At 36.6% G+C, this 16,698-nt stretch overlaps 1 protein-coding gene across 3 annotated transcripts in view; it reads right to left on the reverse strand.

Moving 5' to 3' along the window:
• Positions 1 to 16,698, reverse strand: part of CBLB (Cbl proto-oncogene B) — a 130,728-nt gene that overhangs the window by 13,955 nt on the left and 100,075 nt on the right. The window contains exons 12-18 of one of the 3 annotated variants that reach the window (XM_015636819.3): positions 14,030 to 14,389; positions 12,116 to 12,210; positions 8,389 to 8,532; positions 4,380 to 4,459; positions 4,148 to 4,279; positions 2,744 to 2,881; positions 152 to 271 (exon numbers count right to left, since the gene is read on the reverse strand). In XM_015636819.3, coding sequence (XP_015492305.1) covers positions 152 to 271; positions 2,744 to 2,881; positions 4,148 to 4,279; positions 4,380 to 4,459; positions 8,389 to 8,532; positions 12,116 to 12,210; positions 14,030 to 14,389 — 1,069 coding nt within the window. The remainder of the gene's footprint in view (positions 1 to 151; positions 272 to 2,743; positions 2,882 to 4,147; positions 4,280 to 4,379; positions 4,460 to 8,388; positions 8,533 to 12,115; positions 12,211 to 14,029; positions 14,390 to 16,698) is intronic. The other 2 variants (XM_015636827.2, XM_015636832.2) reach the window with 2 other exon arrangements.

The following is a 16,698-nucleotide window of genomic DNA, read 5'->3' on the forward strand; positions in this document are numbered from 1 at the left end:
GTTATCCTTTGATGATTTCACACTTTTGTAAAGCAATATTACCATTGCCATTTGTTGCCCAGAATGACAAAAAACTCATTGGACTTTATGGATTCCAAGTTATTTTCTTCATACAATTGCAATTTTCTACAAGAACAGTTTTGTGCCTTACCTGAAGATGGAGGAAGTTGATCGTAGTCTTGAGATGTCCTATTTGTTTTGACATTTTCTCCAGGTGCTCTCCGAGCAGGCGGCAAAGGAACGTGACCAGTTATTGGGTCAAAATGGGGATCTGTGATAACAGAATAAAAAAAGTGTCTTAGAATTATCAGAATTTCTGTTTGAGGGAGGGCTGAAGCATAGAAGGTTGGATTAAAATAGCCTCCCACCATGCAAAAGAACCGTGAATCCAGGTGTCCCTGGACATAAACCTCCAACGTTGGCATGTAAGTATGATTTGAAATGACAAACACAGGAGCACAGCTTAAAGGTGGTCTGTCCTCCACTGACTGTGGTCTCTACATCCATGAGGTATTTTTCAACCACTCAACCCTGACACTGCTGGGATTGTGCCTGGCAAAGCATGGAAAAGGTTGCAGTACCTAAAGCAGCACAATTAGAAACATCCCATCTATTCAGTTTGCTTAGAGCTTGATTACACTTCTGTGCTTTGCAGTGCACAAAGACTGCAGGGCTCATTTCCTATTCATACAGTCCCAGCTATGGGTAAATATTACAGGGACAGAATTTAAAAAATGAGAGAAATAAACAATTCTGATATATTGTTCCCTCCTCTTCTTTTCTCTTTGGCTACTGAAGATGCTGCTGAGCAAGTGCAACATCATCCTGGATTTGGCTTCTGCTCTAGACTTGGAGCTTGCAGAGTGTTTGTTTTGTATGTGAGTGCAACTTTTTGCTGGTGTTGATGATGAGATTATTATTCTAATCTGACAGGCTCTGATGGATAGCTGAGAAATCACCCTCAAGACTTGTATGGAAACCAATCATCAAAACCTCATCATAAATCTTCTACAACAGATTATGTGACAAGATGCAAAGTGAGTAATATGGCTTTAGAAATACCATATGAATAAAAAAAGACCAATTCACACAACCATGCATGCCTAAGTAGATGCAATACACTGCTAAGATTAATGAGAACTGCTGCTGTACCACTGTATTCCTTATGCAAATACAAAGAACAATACGTGGCTGTAGATACATATTCCAGATATTTATTTTAAAGCTAATAAATGTTTTTAACACTATCAGTGACTTTCTCAGATTATTTGGAAGTTACACTTAAACATTTAAAACTCTGCATCATGTTTCTGGGAACTGGGCATAGGCAGATGGAGCTTATGTGCATTTTTCTGTGAGGGCTCCTATTTTTTCCTGTCCATTACCATCAGAACTAAATGGTGCAGTGGGTGTTTCTGCATGAGATTATACAACTGAGGCACCCATTCAGATTAGACTGCTGAAGATTGCATTGTTTTTATTTTGACCTGTAGAAGATGAACTACAGTGTATTTATGAACATCAACCTTTAAATTCTGTAAAGCAGTAAGTCTGAAGTGCACCTGTATGCATTCAGCAACTTAGATGAGAAAGTAACACACCCAGCTGAATTTGCATTATAAAATACACAAAGCCTTGGCAAATTACTCAATGTCAGGCCTTGACTGATGGCAAAACATACATAATAAAAACATTCCATCAAAGGTCACCTCACTTCAACCTAAAGTAGCTCCCTTTCACCCCACAGAGAGTTCCACTCACACAGGTCACCCAAACACCAGAGAATGTGTCAGGCCATCATGCAGCTGCTCATGACTGCTTGTCATCCACATTCTGGCCTTCCTGTGAAACTATCACCAAAACATTTCATTTTATCCCTCTCCACAGAGCTTCTAAGAAAAACAGACAGGGGGTAGACAACATCTAACCCCGCCTCAGGGCATATCATCCCTGAAAATATTCACAGAAAATGTAAACTTAAGACACCAACATCCTTTGAAAGCTTCCACAAAGAAAAAATACAAAAAAAAAAAAAAACACTTCACAGATGTGCACTATGACACACAAAAATCCTGCTGTAATCTGTATCATAATCAGCAAACACATTCAACTTCATTAACCTGAAAATCAAACTCTTTTCAACTTGAAGACAAAAAAATCATGATTTGTAAGCACAGTTTTCATACCTTTTATAAGCAAAATACCAGCCTGAATGTATCACAGTGATTTACAGGGAAAGATAGGTGAAAACCTGACTTAGAAAAAAGATTATGAACCCCAGGACCTAGCAACTGTGTTAACAATATAGTTTTGTAGCAAAATTTTACAATACTAAATTTGTAAAAAAAGAAATTGTAAGACAGTAAAAGCATAATATTCTTTTCTTTTATAACTTCTTTCAAAGTTTCAACTTGAAAATAACCCCCATGAATTACATTTTACTATTGAAAACAATGGAATTGAAAAAAATACACAAATATCAGTCTGTTTACAAGAGAAAACTAAGATTTACAAAATTTCTAGCCTGGTATAGAAATATTGACCTCATTTTATTACTTTGTGATAATGAAAAGCGAAGTCTTTCTATCTTCTGAGTAGCTTCACCTTCACCATTTAAAAATTTGATTTTTTAATATTTTATATAATGAGATCTGAGGCCTGGTGACAACTTTATCACTGAACAGGTAAGCTTCTGAAGTAAAGGAAAATAAAATAAAATCTGCTGTCTCCTCTGTATTCCTACCAGAATGAAGGAACAGCTCGTGTCCTGAGGAGGGTCGGCTCCCTGAGCCAGCAGGTTTTGTGTGCTCAATCATGCTGTGCCGAGCAGGTGGTGGTGGTGGTGGGAGTGAGGGGGGAGAGTTATCAAATGCATCTTCACCTGCAGTTTAGAAATGAATTATTAGATGAGCAAGGCTTCATTAAGAACCGCAGAATAAAGAATAAACTTTATTTTTCTCTGGCTGCTGAGGCTTTTACTCCTATGGTTCATCTAAGCAGTTCAGTGACTCCAGTAATGAAACTGTAAACCTGACTGTTAATACCCACAGTCCCTTTCTAAAACATGCTCTGAATGACCTTTTGCCATGCTCAGTTTCTTTTCTGGGATGGAAGGAGAGATTGCTTTTAGTGACTCAATTGCCAAGAGTGTACCACAATGAAAGCTTCACTGAGTACCACAGTAGAATAACTGCTGTATTTCAGTGGCTAAGCAGGTGTATTTATATACAAACACCAATGCTGGCTGCACTGAATCTGCTACATTTACACTGTGTACTATCTCTATCTGCTGTTCAGAAGCTCTGACTCCAGATACAAACTGAATTTTCTAGAGCTAGGCAAAAGAAAGGTGGTGCAAGCAGGACTGGAGTTACCAAGCACTGTGATTTTTTTATTCTTTTGCCTGCATTTCTCCTGCATCTCAGCAACACTTCAGAGACCAGAGGGAGCACAGTGCAGCAACAAGGTAAATGTTCAAAATGTTTTATGGAACCAGAAATTTGGATGCTGACACATACACAGACACAACCATGCAGCTGAGTTTGTCAATGAAGGTGTGGGTGGTCCCCAAGCACAGCACCAATATATATGCAGAGATCACTAATTTTTGTGTTGGAGAACACAACAGAAAGCAGGGTTGGAAAAAAGAGCTTTTGGTGACTGTAGACAGCAGGGAGTTTTGAACTGCCCCCTGATGGGGGAAAAAATCCCAGAAATTAACTTCATTATTTAATTTAGTGCTTTGGTTTGTTTTACTCAAATACCATCTTTTTGGCATTCTTCTTTGTAGTTGATAAAATAAATGGAATTAGTTAAGCTACAGCAGGAAAAATGCTCCACTACTGCATTAAATTGCAATGCTCAAGCTTCTTAGTAAAGGACAATTAAAATTCATTTCAGCAAAAGTGGTTTTTACTTTTCTGTATAGCTGGACTACAGATTCAGTATACCTTTTTGTCCGTCTCGAGTGAGGCCCTACAAACAGACTCCAAATGACAGAAATATTGACTGACAGCTGCAATATTTTAGCTCATAGTCTGTTTGGTCATCCTAACATACTCAACATTGGCTGTTTTTCAGTAAATGTGGCATTTAGTTCATCTGGGCAGTGTTAACCATTCCATGTAATCAGCAAAAAGTCTGCAACCTAAAGGGGGCACCAGAAGATCATAATCGGAGGGTGTCCTGTTGAGCAAAGAGCTGTGTTTGGGGTTGTCTCTGGCAGGAGGCCGTGCAGGAGGCAAAGGTACCGGAACAGTAGGTGCATCATAGACATCTCCTGAATGACACAACCACAAGAAGTGAATGTTTTCCTGCTGCACCCCTAGGGCAGCACAGAGTAAATCTTGTTGGCAAACAATGAAAGAAGAGAAACGTACCTGACTCGGGATGTTTAGATTTCTTTATGTCTGAAGTAGCACCGTGTGTTCCATTCGCACATTGACCATTCTCACACACCCTGAAGACAGACATTAAGCAGGAAGTAATCAACCATTTAGCCAAGCATTAATTCCCTGGATCAGCAGTACCTGGCAGTTCACTATATGGATATGAATCAGGGACAATAAGCCACACCAATTTTTAAATTTACATTTTTAGATATTGAGAGCAGATGCTGGTTAACCACCACTAAAACTGCTTTGAAGGATTATATTGCTTTCTTGTACTGACATGGCTTAAAACAACACAGGCTGCAATACAAGTTAGAGGAAGAACTAACATTAAACACAGCCCTCACTTCAGAGCCCAGGTCATTACTTTATTCACACATCACACTTATATCACAGCCTCAATCTTAGTTCACCTTCCCAGATGCTGAATTTTTCCTAGCAGAATTATGAAGAAAGGGAAATGTGGATTTTGGTAATTTTTCCACACCAAAGCACAAAGAAAAACCATTCAACAAAATGTAAGAACAACAACAAAAAAATCCAAACAGAACACCACAATACATACTAATAACAAATTTCAATTCAACTTTGCCAAACATTAACAAAACTCCAGTGAAAACCCCAAAATTGAACTAGCCAAAGCAGTAGGAATCTATTCATTTCTGTATCAAAAAACAGCCTTGCTGATACTTCTATCACAGTTTACTGATTTTTCTTTCTTAAATGGAAGCATATTTTGCCCTCAAAACTTAACAATGGTATGAAACTAATATGAAAAGCATCCAACCAAACAGTAAAGAGTGCCTACAATATTGTTGAAAATATTGGACGTTATTTTTGTGTGAAGACTTTGTTCAAATATGACAGGGAAAAATATTGAACAAGCCTTTTCATAATATTATATACTGTTTAAAAATACAGAAGAACCAGGAAAATGCTCCTGTCACAGGAACTGTGGACCCTGTATATCCACAAAGAACCAGAGACTTTCCTTGGATAATGGCCACCATGCTAAGCAATTCCAGCTTAAAAACAAAAATCCCATTCCACCATGCACCATTATTATTAGACATTGGGATATCTGCTAGAGTTATATACAGCTAAAATTTCAGGTTTGGGGTTTTTACCAGCAGTATTAATAAACCTATCAGCTTTGGTCAAATGGAAAGAAGGAATGAATAAGGGTCTGGAATCATTTAAAATATATAAACAGGAAAGAGGAAGTGAATTGCATTTGTGGTCCCAAGAGTTACAAATAAGGGTAATGAAATAAATATAAGAGTAATTGCAAGATTTTAAAACAAACAAATAAACAAAAGTCCCTAATGGTAAGCGATCTTTTGCTATAAATTAATTCCCCCAGACAAGGGCTAGAGGAAGTGTTGTTCCTTTCTCTGATATTAGATTGGTTCAATCTTTCAAATGCACTGGATGCAACAATTCCTTTCACTGCTCACCATATACACCAAGTAATCAAGAGTAGTTTCTGCTCTAGTTTTAATCAATTCTGCATTTTCAATAATGTAACTAGCCACAGGCAGCATGGTAACTTAACACAGCACCACTTCAGGAGTATTCAGTCTATGATGAGCCCAGCTAAGCAATCAGTTTACAAGAAATGCTGAAATACCTGCTTACATTAACAGTAAACTCCAGAAAAAAGGGCACCAAATGAGTACTAACAAGCAAGCCTTTTCTCCTTTCCCCTTTTGGAAAAAGTTTTATTAGGAAAAGACAGCAAATCCAATAAGGTAATATTCTTCTAATAATAGTCTAATTAGTAATGCTGAAATTCTTTCCTTTTATTTCTTATTCCTGAACTGATGTTCTGCGGTAACAAACCAGACAATTAAATGATCTGCCAGAAAGGAAGACTGTGAATCATTTTTTTGCATTATTCTTGAAATATTTTTAGCACTGTCATATCTACAGGTAAAAGAGATAAAAGACAACACAAATCTGGGAGTAGGATGGAACAATTATATAATTCTAAACCACAAAACATTCTGACAAAATTTTGAAGCTCTTTAGCTTACTGAAAACTTCAAGTACTATCCAAGAAGTGAGGAACTAACATTTTGGAAAGAGGCAAGAGAAAGTGACACTGGGGGAAACAACTGAAATGTACTAAAAATTTAAAACATAAAAAAAAAAAGTTGATAACAGTTTTTCTGAACAATAATGAGAAGTTAAGTTTCATTGAAACAAAACACCCCTCCCAAGTTACTTAATGAAATGGATTCAAAGAACACATCAAGCAGGAACCAGATTCTTTCTTAAAAACTTTATCTCAGCTTTCACATCTAAGTAGTGACATTAGCTAAAAGAAGACACTTTAAGTATGTGGAACACCAAACTTTTTTTTCTTTTTCTTAATGCCTAGGAGAATGGTTTGAGTTAAATTTTTTATCAGAATGTATAATAAGAGGAGTTGGTGGTTTTAATCATGGAGCAACTTGAATAGCAAACTGAGGCATTTTATCTGTATCAGGTCCTGAATTCATGTAAAAACCCCTACCATATGCACAGTAAAAACTAGAGAAAACTTCAAAATCATCTTTCTAGCTATAGCTTCTATTAGTAATTCTAAGGGTCTGGTAAAGTACTATACCAGCCAACTGAAGGCACTCGGTTTTTTTCTGTAAAATAAAAATTATAAGATTCTAATTCTCCAGCTGCTTGTTTTCTCAACCTTTCAGTTTGAATCTATTTGTATCATTCCCATACAGAAGCACAACACGATTTCATAAAAATGGCATAGGTAAAAAGGATTAGGACCTCGGAATGTTTTTCTTCTCTCTTCTCATTTTTTCCCTCAGCCAACACAGTTTTATTTATCATTGATTTTTTTTTTTCAAAGTCTCATACAGTAGATATAAATTTAAGTACTTAAGTTCATTAAGCTTTGGCAATGGCACAGTATTCCTGTCTATGCAGTGAAGCCTGGATCAGGATTTCTAAGACAGGATTTTTAACCTGCATGCAAAGAATGACTGTATTATGACCACTTTATCTACCTGTTTTAAATTCTGACTTAAAAGGTCTAAAAATTATTTCTGGCTAATTTTGGGGTGAGATACATGTTGAGCTTTATTGATGGCAGGTCCTCAACATCACATTCTGACAGAGAGAGTTAAAAATGGCAATATGTCACTGATTTTTTTTGATCACAGGAAGGTCTAAATTTTTTAGATCAATCCTTGATTTTAATACCATACTTGTGACCTACAAGATCAGTAAAACATTTGCCCTTTTTTTTTCCTATGACTCCAGTCATTCATAACTTTTTAAGGGGCAAAGTTCAGCAGGAATGTCACAGCCTTCAGTTGCCATGTCCCTTGCTCCAAGTCTCCTTGTCATAACCCTTTAGTAATTCCAAACAGTGAAGGTTTGGAAGTATTGTTTCAGAACATATTTAAAGCTAAGGAGACATATTCCACCTGTATCTAAAAAAAGTTCTCTTCCTGAGAAGCACAAAAAAAATATATACTGCCAAACAGGCTGAAAAAGCTAAAAAGACACACTATACATTGGACAAAAAGAGAATCAAAGTATGTCTATACAGCTGCCAGTTCACATACTTTTCAGTACCACATTGCTTTTAAATTGAATTATATAAAATGTGAAAGGCAAAGAATTTCAAAGCTGACTGTGAATTTCAGTCACACAATTCTCCTTAAAATTATATCTGAAAGAGTTTTAGGGGTTGAATCTCCAGGTCAGTTTTGAAAAACTCAGTATAAGGGGGAAAAAAAAGACCCCAAACGCAAAAATGGTGTCCAAAGGCAAAAAACACCCAGTTCTAACACAGGAGAGATACAATGATGTAAACTTCATAGGTTTATATCTGTGTCAGTGGCCAAATGAAACAGAAGCATGGGTAATCCAAGCTTAGAAGGCAGGCAAGTTTAACCATCATTACAGACAATCCAGTTAATTTTGGAAAAAGCAGAGGTTTTGTAAAAAGATCTTTTTCAAGGCTGCTAAATTACCTTACCGAGCAAGAGGTTTTATATTATGACCATGAGGTGGCTGTGAACACAGTATTACAGGATGTGAAGAAGGAATTTTGTATTCATCATCATCATCTGGGTGTTCCCTTGATTTATCAGACAGAGAATTTGCTGAAGGACCAGGGCACCTAAGGAGATAAGAAAAATATTGATTTATCTTTAGCTGTTAGGTACATGACCTCAGATAATACCAAAAATACTCTTCTTTAGCCAAAACATCCTCAATATGTCTGCTACATATAAGGAGACAAAAGCACCATGACAAACAACCTTGGAAGGCTACTGACTTTTTGTCACTGAGAATGCATAGAGCAAAGGGCAGCTGCCCTTCTAAGAGACAAACAGCTACTTTAATCAAGCACAGCAGAGCAGAGAATTGCAAAGAATTAAGAGTACTAAATAGGCACTTGCCTGACTCCACCAGTTTGCACTTATCAAAAGCACTAAATACAAGTTAATTCAGGACAAAAAGTGTTTAGCAGGACTTAGTGGCGCAGAGGACATTCACCCTTTCAGTGGCCTGTCAAGCTGTAAGGACACACAGTGTCCTCTCACATGTCTGGAACATGCACATCAGACTGCTCCTCCTGTCACTGAGAAGTGCCATGCCAAAGGCTCATCTCAAGGGACACAGGAATTCCAAGACACAGTTTGCCCTAATGCAACTGTGATTTCACCTTCAAGATTTTGTTAGCAAGATGGGACAGACAGCAAGAAAAGAAACACCTTTTGTTATACTACTGTTCCCTCAACTACCTCAACTCAAGGCAACTAAATATTCCTAACAAATTTATAAACTACAAAAGGTGCCTGGAATTGGATGCTTCATTACATACTCAAAAATGGATGCTCCCTTAGCAAAATACCACTGTATTTTGATACTGATGCACTGATGTAGCAAAATGGGAGCTACTCACCAGAATGAAACAAATACTACTTAACTTGAACACTTGGAAATTTTGGGCAAGAATCATTCTGTATCTTTGACATAAGAGTTTTAGATCTCTTTTCAAGAATAAAACAACAATTTGATCAAAAAGCCTTACATAATTACAGAAGTCCAAATAAAAATAACTATTTTTACATGTCCAGTCAAAAACATAGGGGCTGAGTCAGTTAGCAAGACTCCAATATTTCAATATTGAAGTGCAGTTTATCATAAGTACTTTAGCAAAACAAAAATAAATCAGCACTGTTTCCAGGAAAAAAAAAACCAAAAAACAACAAAAAAACCAAAAACCTCCAGTGCTTTTCTATTAATGTAACTTTTTAGGGGAGAAAAAGTCACATTTGTAACATTATATTCAGTAAAGGCTGAACAAACAATTTAAGTAGGGACAATTTAGAATTGTGACGTTTCAAGTAAGAGTCATTTTGCCTCCTTGTTATTTAGAATAAGACATTTCATACATGATCAGTGTATCCTTCTGTCAAATGTTTGGAATTACTGACTGATTATAACAACTAGAAAGAACAAGATGCCTTGGAGCTATATGAAACAAACCAGCTCTCAATCCACCACACTGCACAGACTGGGGAGCATGAAAAAAAATGAGCAACTTGCTCAGATTAATTGGAGTAAAACAGGGTATTTTGAATCAAGTACAGTTCAACATTTATGAGTGTTTAGAGTAGTCAATTCAACAGGAAGAAAAACAGACTGTAAAAATATTCTCTCTGACACTTCCAAATACATTATGATAGATATTATTTGAGCTACTTTTTTTGAAAGCAGTTGTTGTGGTTGGTGGAAATTGCTGTTTTTAAAGTTATTTTTTCCCCTTCCTCCCAAATTTTTCTAACTATGTACTGTCACACAAATTTTATATATTAATAATATTTATATTATTGTGTATATAATATAAATATGCCTATATTATAGGCGTATTTCCTAGTGGTGACAAAAACTTAATTTTAAATAAATTAAAACCAAACATATTGGTGTTTAAAGAAAGAACATACAATGATCAGTTTTTGCTTTTAAGAGTCATTCCATGGGATATTTTAGTAATTAGATAATTCAAACTTTTTACTCTCAGTATAATGTAATGGTAATTTTACATCTTAAAAATCAAAATCTGAAACTGCCTGTGCAATTTTTAAAAGGTGTAAGCACAAAGCCAAAATAGAAATGAAAGTTCATTTCTTCCTCAAAAATCAATGGAGCTTGGTTTTTGCAAATGAAGGTTTTTCCTTCTTCCTGGAATTTATCGGTTTTTTATTCAGAAGTCTTCAGTTAATGAAAAAGAATTTCTTTTGACCAAGCTGAAGTCACACATTCTAGCTTTGGATTGGCCTGACATGGGTTTTGTGCCTGTACATATTGTTACAATATTGTGTGGCCTTTCCAATGGTCTGTATGCTCTGTGTAAATACACTATACTTTGGTTGTAGGCTACATCTGGAAACATTTGAGAAAAAAAAAAAAAAAGGGATTCTCATGAAGGGGGATGTTTTTCCATTAAATGAAATACAAAAATAAGAATATTCCCCTCTTCAGAGTTGCATTGTGTTATGAATTAAGTAGACTAGAAGGGCACTGATTACATGAGGTATCCAACTGGTATCCTCTGAGACCCCATCTCCATCAGGTTACACTCTGACATTTAATTACAGGTATGTCTGGATAATTTACTAAAATTTTCTTCTGAATTTGCAGGAGGCATGGAGAATTTCACCTTAGCAATTGCTTCACCTGAAAACAGGCTTCTAAATAAAAAAGTCAATGCTTGACTGCACCTGTATTGTAGCACTCAGGAAGAAAAAACCCAGCATACTAATAAAGTGCTGAAATATATTTGTCTTCTATATTGAAGCTAACTGAACACAAAAATGAAATAAGTTCAGGACTAATATGAACTGACTATCCAATTATATTATTTAACAGCAAGAATCACAAGCAGAACATTGGAAAGAAGTTGTAGGATAGCATTATTGTGACATGCTCCAATTTCCTTACAAAAACACAAAAAAAAATGAAAAACCACATTATAGGAGTTCCAAGATTTTGACTTTAAATATATCTTGCTCTGTACAAAATCCTGTGTCATTCAGAATCTGAAGATACTTGCTGTGACAGCAACATCTTTATTTAAAAAATAAACAGTCATTTTACTGGAAGACTAACAGTAGTCTGCAATTGAAATGACAAATCTTCCCATATTCTGGAACTCAGGAAGGCTGATCATATTTAAAATTATATAAAATGGTTTTGGTGGCTTGTTTTTCAGCTGTAACAAATAAGAGATGATAGTGTGAACCCTGGATAAGGCTCCACATACTGAAAGCCCAGAAAGACTGACTAGATTAGGGGTAGAACAGTGACAGAAGATATTTTTTAGCCCTAGCACTTTCCCTAGAATCTGTCATCTCCTGCAATAAATAGCTCTGACCACACTTCTCCCGTAGTAATAGAAGCCAAACCAGACAGTATCTGCTCTCCCTGCCAAATGCCTGTGAGCAAAATCTGCCACAATTTATCCTCTCTCCCTATACAAACATGCTGTGTTCAATTAACATTAGGACTGCTCCCACTTAATCAATACCATTTACATTTCCTTAAGGAAAAGGCACATTAAAATTAATGGAAAGCATTTCAAATTGTATTAGTTAATTTCTTTCTTTTTCTCATTTTTTCTTTTAGCACCAGAGAGTTGGTGCTATTATCTAATATTAATTAGCATTTTTCTTTTATAGATAAAGTTAACTTACTTTATACTAGGGATGACGGAGCCAGCTGGAAGAGGGGGTGAAAGCCGTGGAGGGACATCATATTCTTCATTTATTAGATGACCATTTGAAAAAACCTAAAAATCATACAAGTATTACAATGGGTATCTCCTTCTGTGACCATGGATATTCACCAACTAGGTATCACACAACAGACTTTGAGAAGCCTGTAGATAAAGGCTTTCCCAGGAGTTCACACCACAGAGCCATCTCTGAAGTGACTCTCAGGCCTGCTTCAGCTCACCCCATTTCGGAGCTGTAGAACATGTTAGTTTAAAACTCCACCAAAAGAAGTTTAACATGACAGTTACTAGAGAGACACCCAGTTACAGCTGAACTGCTTGGGGGAAAATTAACATTTCAAGATCAAAGTGAGAGAGATGAAGTGTAATGGCAAAGCAACAGGTGCATCATACTAAACATATTAGTTATTAAAACTGTGACACAGTGCCTGCTAGAATCCATCCTCTACCCATAGGATTGTCTTCCCAATTCTCAGCCTCCACCAATAGCAACATGTTTATATTAGAATTGATATAAGAATCAGGGAAGAAAATTCATTCCATTTTTCCCTCATGAATGCAAATACAGCCTGAAATGGTAATTCAGGGTTGCTTCCGCTAATCAAATGGTTTAGATCTACAACCTGAAGATGACAGTTCAAGAAGTACTTGGTTAAAGACACATAACTTCTCCAGACTACACTTCCACACTGACTGGGTACTCTAATTTGAGAAGCAGTCGTTCCAATAGCTTAAGTACTGTGCTAGACCACAACAAGAGTGCCACATGAAGGTACAGTTGAAGATATAAACCCAGAATCTATCCTTTGAAAATCAGAAGAAAGCCTGCAGCATTTTAAACAACAGCCTAGTTCTAGGTATAATTTTGGTGCTTACCCTAAATGCTAAGCATTATATAATAATAATTTAATTATATATAACATCCTAGATGACTTAAGTACCCTTCAACACACGTCAACACCCCTTTATCAATAATAACTGAATTTCAGTAACGTACTTTCAAAATAACCAAAAACCCCATATATACATATTGATATCTATCTATATCTCTCTCTCTATATATATATATATCTATATATGGGAAGATATTTGCTATATATATATATATACACACACAAAAAAATGAATTAACTGGAGATACAAAGCTTTAATAGCCTGTGGTCTTGAGAAAAGCAAATAGATGAAAAAAAAAATTCTAACAACCATTACTTAACCACAAATCCATCCATCTAAGCAAGAGCTATGTAGTCTTGCACAATCTATGTAGTCTTCAAGCTAAGAGAGCAGCTTTGAGTTACTAACCTCTATGAATAAATTACTGAGCTGCTTTGATAAAACTGATTAGAGCAGAACTAGGAATTTTTTCTTAGGACATCACCATTTGATCTCCTTTCAAAGCTAAGCCTGACCAGCTGTAAATGGCTTTGCAAATGCCTGAAGCTGCTAAATGACAGCATTCACCTCACCTACAACAGAGCTAACTGGAACATCTATTATTCCATCAGAAATGCACACACAGTTTTGGCATATGACAGTTCCAAAGTGGACTTGAGATGCTGTTATTACAGCACACAGGGATACGTGGTTATCGTGGATAATTTGCTACAAGAATATAGCAAATCTAGAATATTCTCTCAAATATATTTTTAGAAGGTTTTATGTGAAAATTGTAACTCAGACCCTCATGTACTGTTGCTTTACAAATTACAGTATTTAACAAATCATTTCTTTAAGAGCAGCTTATTATTATCAACAGAAAACCCTCAGAAACCACAAATCAACACTGGCCGATATCAAGAGCGCGTTAGCCAGCGCCAGACGATGTTGCAGTAGGTGTGAATTTACGGTTCGCCACCCAGTCCATCACAAATACCTTGGCACCTTCTGCAGGCAGCTCGTGTCGCCGGTGCTTCCTCACAAAGCCCTGCTCAGAACTGACGCGGCCGTGCCTCCCGTTTGAAACGGCGGTCAGTCCTGCTTTGGGGGAAGCGTCGCCCGCGCCGCGGCAGCCCACCAGCTGTCCTGTCCCGAACACGTCCCTGGGACACCAGGCCTCCAGGGGCAGGGGCTGGTCCCTGGCAGGCAGGCTCTCGGGCTGGGGCAGGTGCCGGCCGGCCCTGCTGTCCGGCAGCATGGGGGGAGGCCGCTCCGGCGGCGGCGGCGGAGGGTCCCGCAGGGGAGGTGGCGGCGCTGGCAGAGGTTTGTCCTGTTTCCTCACCATGCAGGGCGAAGACTAAACAACACGGGAAGTTATGAGAAAAGAAAAAGAAAGGTTACACGGAGGCATAAATGCTACTCGTGACCAAGAATGGCTTTATCATTTCTGACTGAGACATTTTCTTGTCAGGAGGTTGAATGCAGGCCTTGCCGGCATTCTGCAGACAACCAGGCCCTTCTTCAGAAAACATGCCCCCATTTCTGATGTCGCACGAGTAACCCAAGCGAGGAGTGGGAAGCAGAAAAGACAATTAACTCAGGCAGATTTATTTGACCCATAGTTCTTTCCAGTATCCTTTGCTTTGATCATCTGAACTGCTTACTCATCTGCGGAAATGAATTCTGTGGCGTGTTTGGAAAAAAACGGGCTTCCTCATATGGAAAAGTGTGTTGAAAAACCCAAAATCCCAAACAAAATAAAACCCCAGAGGAGTAACTCACTGATAGCAAGTGAGCACATAAAGCAATGATTACAGAGCAAGGGGAAGAAGAAACAATAATTTCATTTTTAATTATATACCGAGGGATGACTCCAATCTTTACACGACATGCACTGTGTTAGAGTAGCAAATCTGTTTGAACTGCATTCAGTTTTTCAGGTAGCAACCTAATTAGTTTGTAGTTTTACTTGCAATTAGCTTATCTGCAAGCAACATTTGTCAGAATACCTGCTTTCTAAGAACTGAATTACATCATAAATGTTGAATATGGTCTAAAATTATGTATGCTAATACTAAAAAGCTGAAACCCACATTATCAGGAAAAAACCCTCACAGCTGCACAAATCTGAGCACAAATCTGACAAAACTAAAACATTTTCATTATGACTGAATTAATAATGGCAATTTACAAAGTAACACCTGGGCCAGGTATTTACAAATGTTTTATCTCCAGCTACCATAAGGAATACAGGGAAGATTATTTCCCTGGGAATGTATAATTTTCTTGGACTTCAGTAAGCCTGCATTTTATTATCACTTAAAGAAATGGAGGTCACTGAACTTTTTAAAGTAAGAACAGCATTTGCTCTCACTTCACTGGTTAGCTCAGCACTACTCTTCAAGCAGTACCTAAACACGTCACTTGAACAGAAAATATTCTACCTATAGACCCATGCATTTTAAAAGGAAATAAACTCACTTACTAGTCAAATAAAATAGTTATTTCCACTGTCAACACAGGAAAATAATACCCTGATCCAGATTTTTTGTTATACCTTATAAATTACAGTTTTTAATTTGAGCAAAACAGAAAAGTTGTACGATTTTTTCCTGAAGGAGTAGTTTTGGCAGGTCTAAATAATATTTTTTTCTCTCAAATATAATTTTGTTTAATGTATGAGATTATTCTTGGTTGCCCCCATTCTGCTTCCCTTGCACCCCACAAATTTATTTTTTTACACAAGTTTCATGTAAAAAAAGCATGTTCAAAAAATTAAAGCAGCATTAATGTTATTCCTGGTTTGCTTTTCTTTTAAAGCCATGAACTCTGCAAAAACCCCTATTGTAAAACTAATTCTTAATGGATGTGGCACATGCTTTGTGTATATCCTCAATGTGTTATAAATTCCTTTGTATAATATAAGAAGAAAGAAAATTCAATAAACTATTCAAACTTCTATTTTTCCTTCTAAATTATGAACCACTAAAATCCTAAAAATATACTGCTTTTCAACCTTAAAGTAAAAACCTGACAAAAGAAACAAGGTACTGCAAACTGGATATGAGAACACAGGTTTCAAGTCATGTCGTGAACTTGAATTTGAATTAATCATATAAAAATGAAAAATTTTAATCTAACTCCCTCTATACAGCAATTACAATGGAACAATCAACTTGTTATAGAGAGCAACAAACAATATTTGTTCTCTTTCATGCTTATTCACTCAAAAAATCATTGAATCTTTAGTATCACTAGTTTACAGAACATAACATACAATCTTATTTGCTATAGAGTCGTTATTATTTCCCTTGAAATTTGAGTCTTATTATATGCCATTTAAGGTTTTGAAAGCAGTGTATCTGCACATATTTTTCTTGTAAGGACACTGTGCAAATTGAACATAAATCATCATAAAAGGAAAACATATAATTTTAATGAGATAATGACCTTTAAATCTATTTTCAGGAAACTTTAGCTTCTATTTATTTTCATTAATCAGAGTTTGTTACAGAGCTGATCCATTACTGCAATGTCTTTAAAATTCTGACCATAACCAAGTACAAGATAATCATCAGACAAACTGAAGTCATATTTGACCAACACATGCAGCCAAAAACATTTAACTATATAAGGTATTATGGAAAGAGAAGAGACTTCATCAAT

Source organism: Parus major, chromosome 1 (genome assembly GCF_001522545.3).
Source record: "Parus major isolate Abel chromosome 1, Parus_major1.1, whole genome shotgun sequence".
NCBI classification, from domain to species: domain Eukaryota; kingdom Metazoa; phylum Chordata; class Aves; order Passeriformes; family Paridae; genus Parus; species Parus major.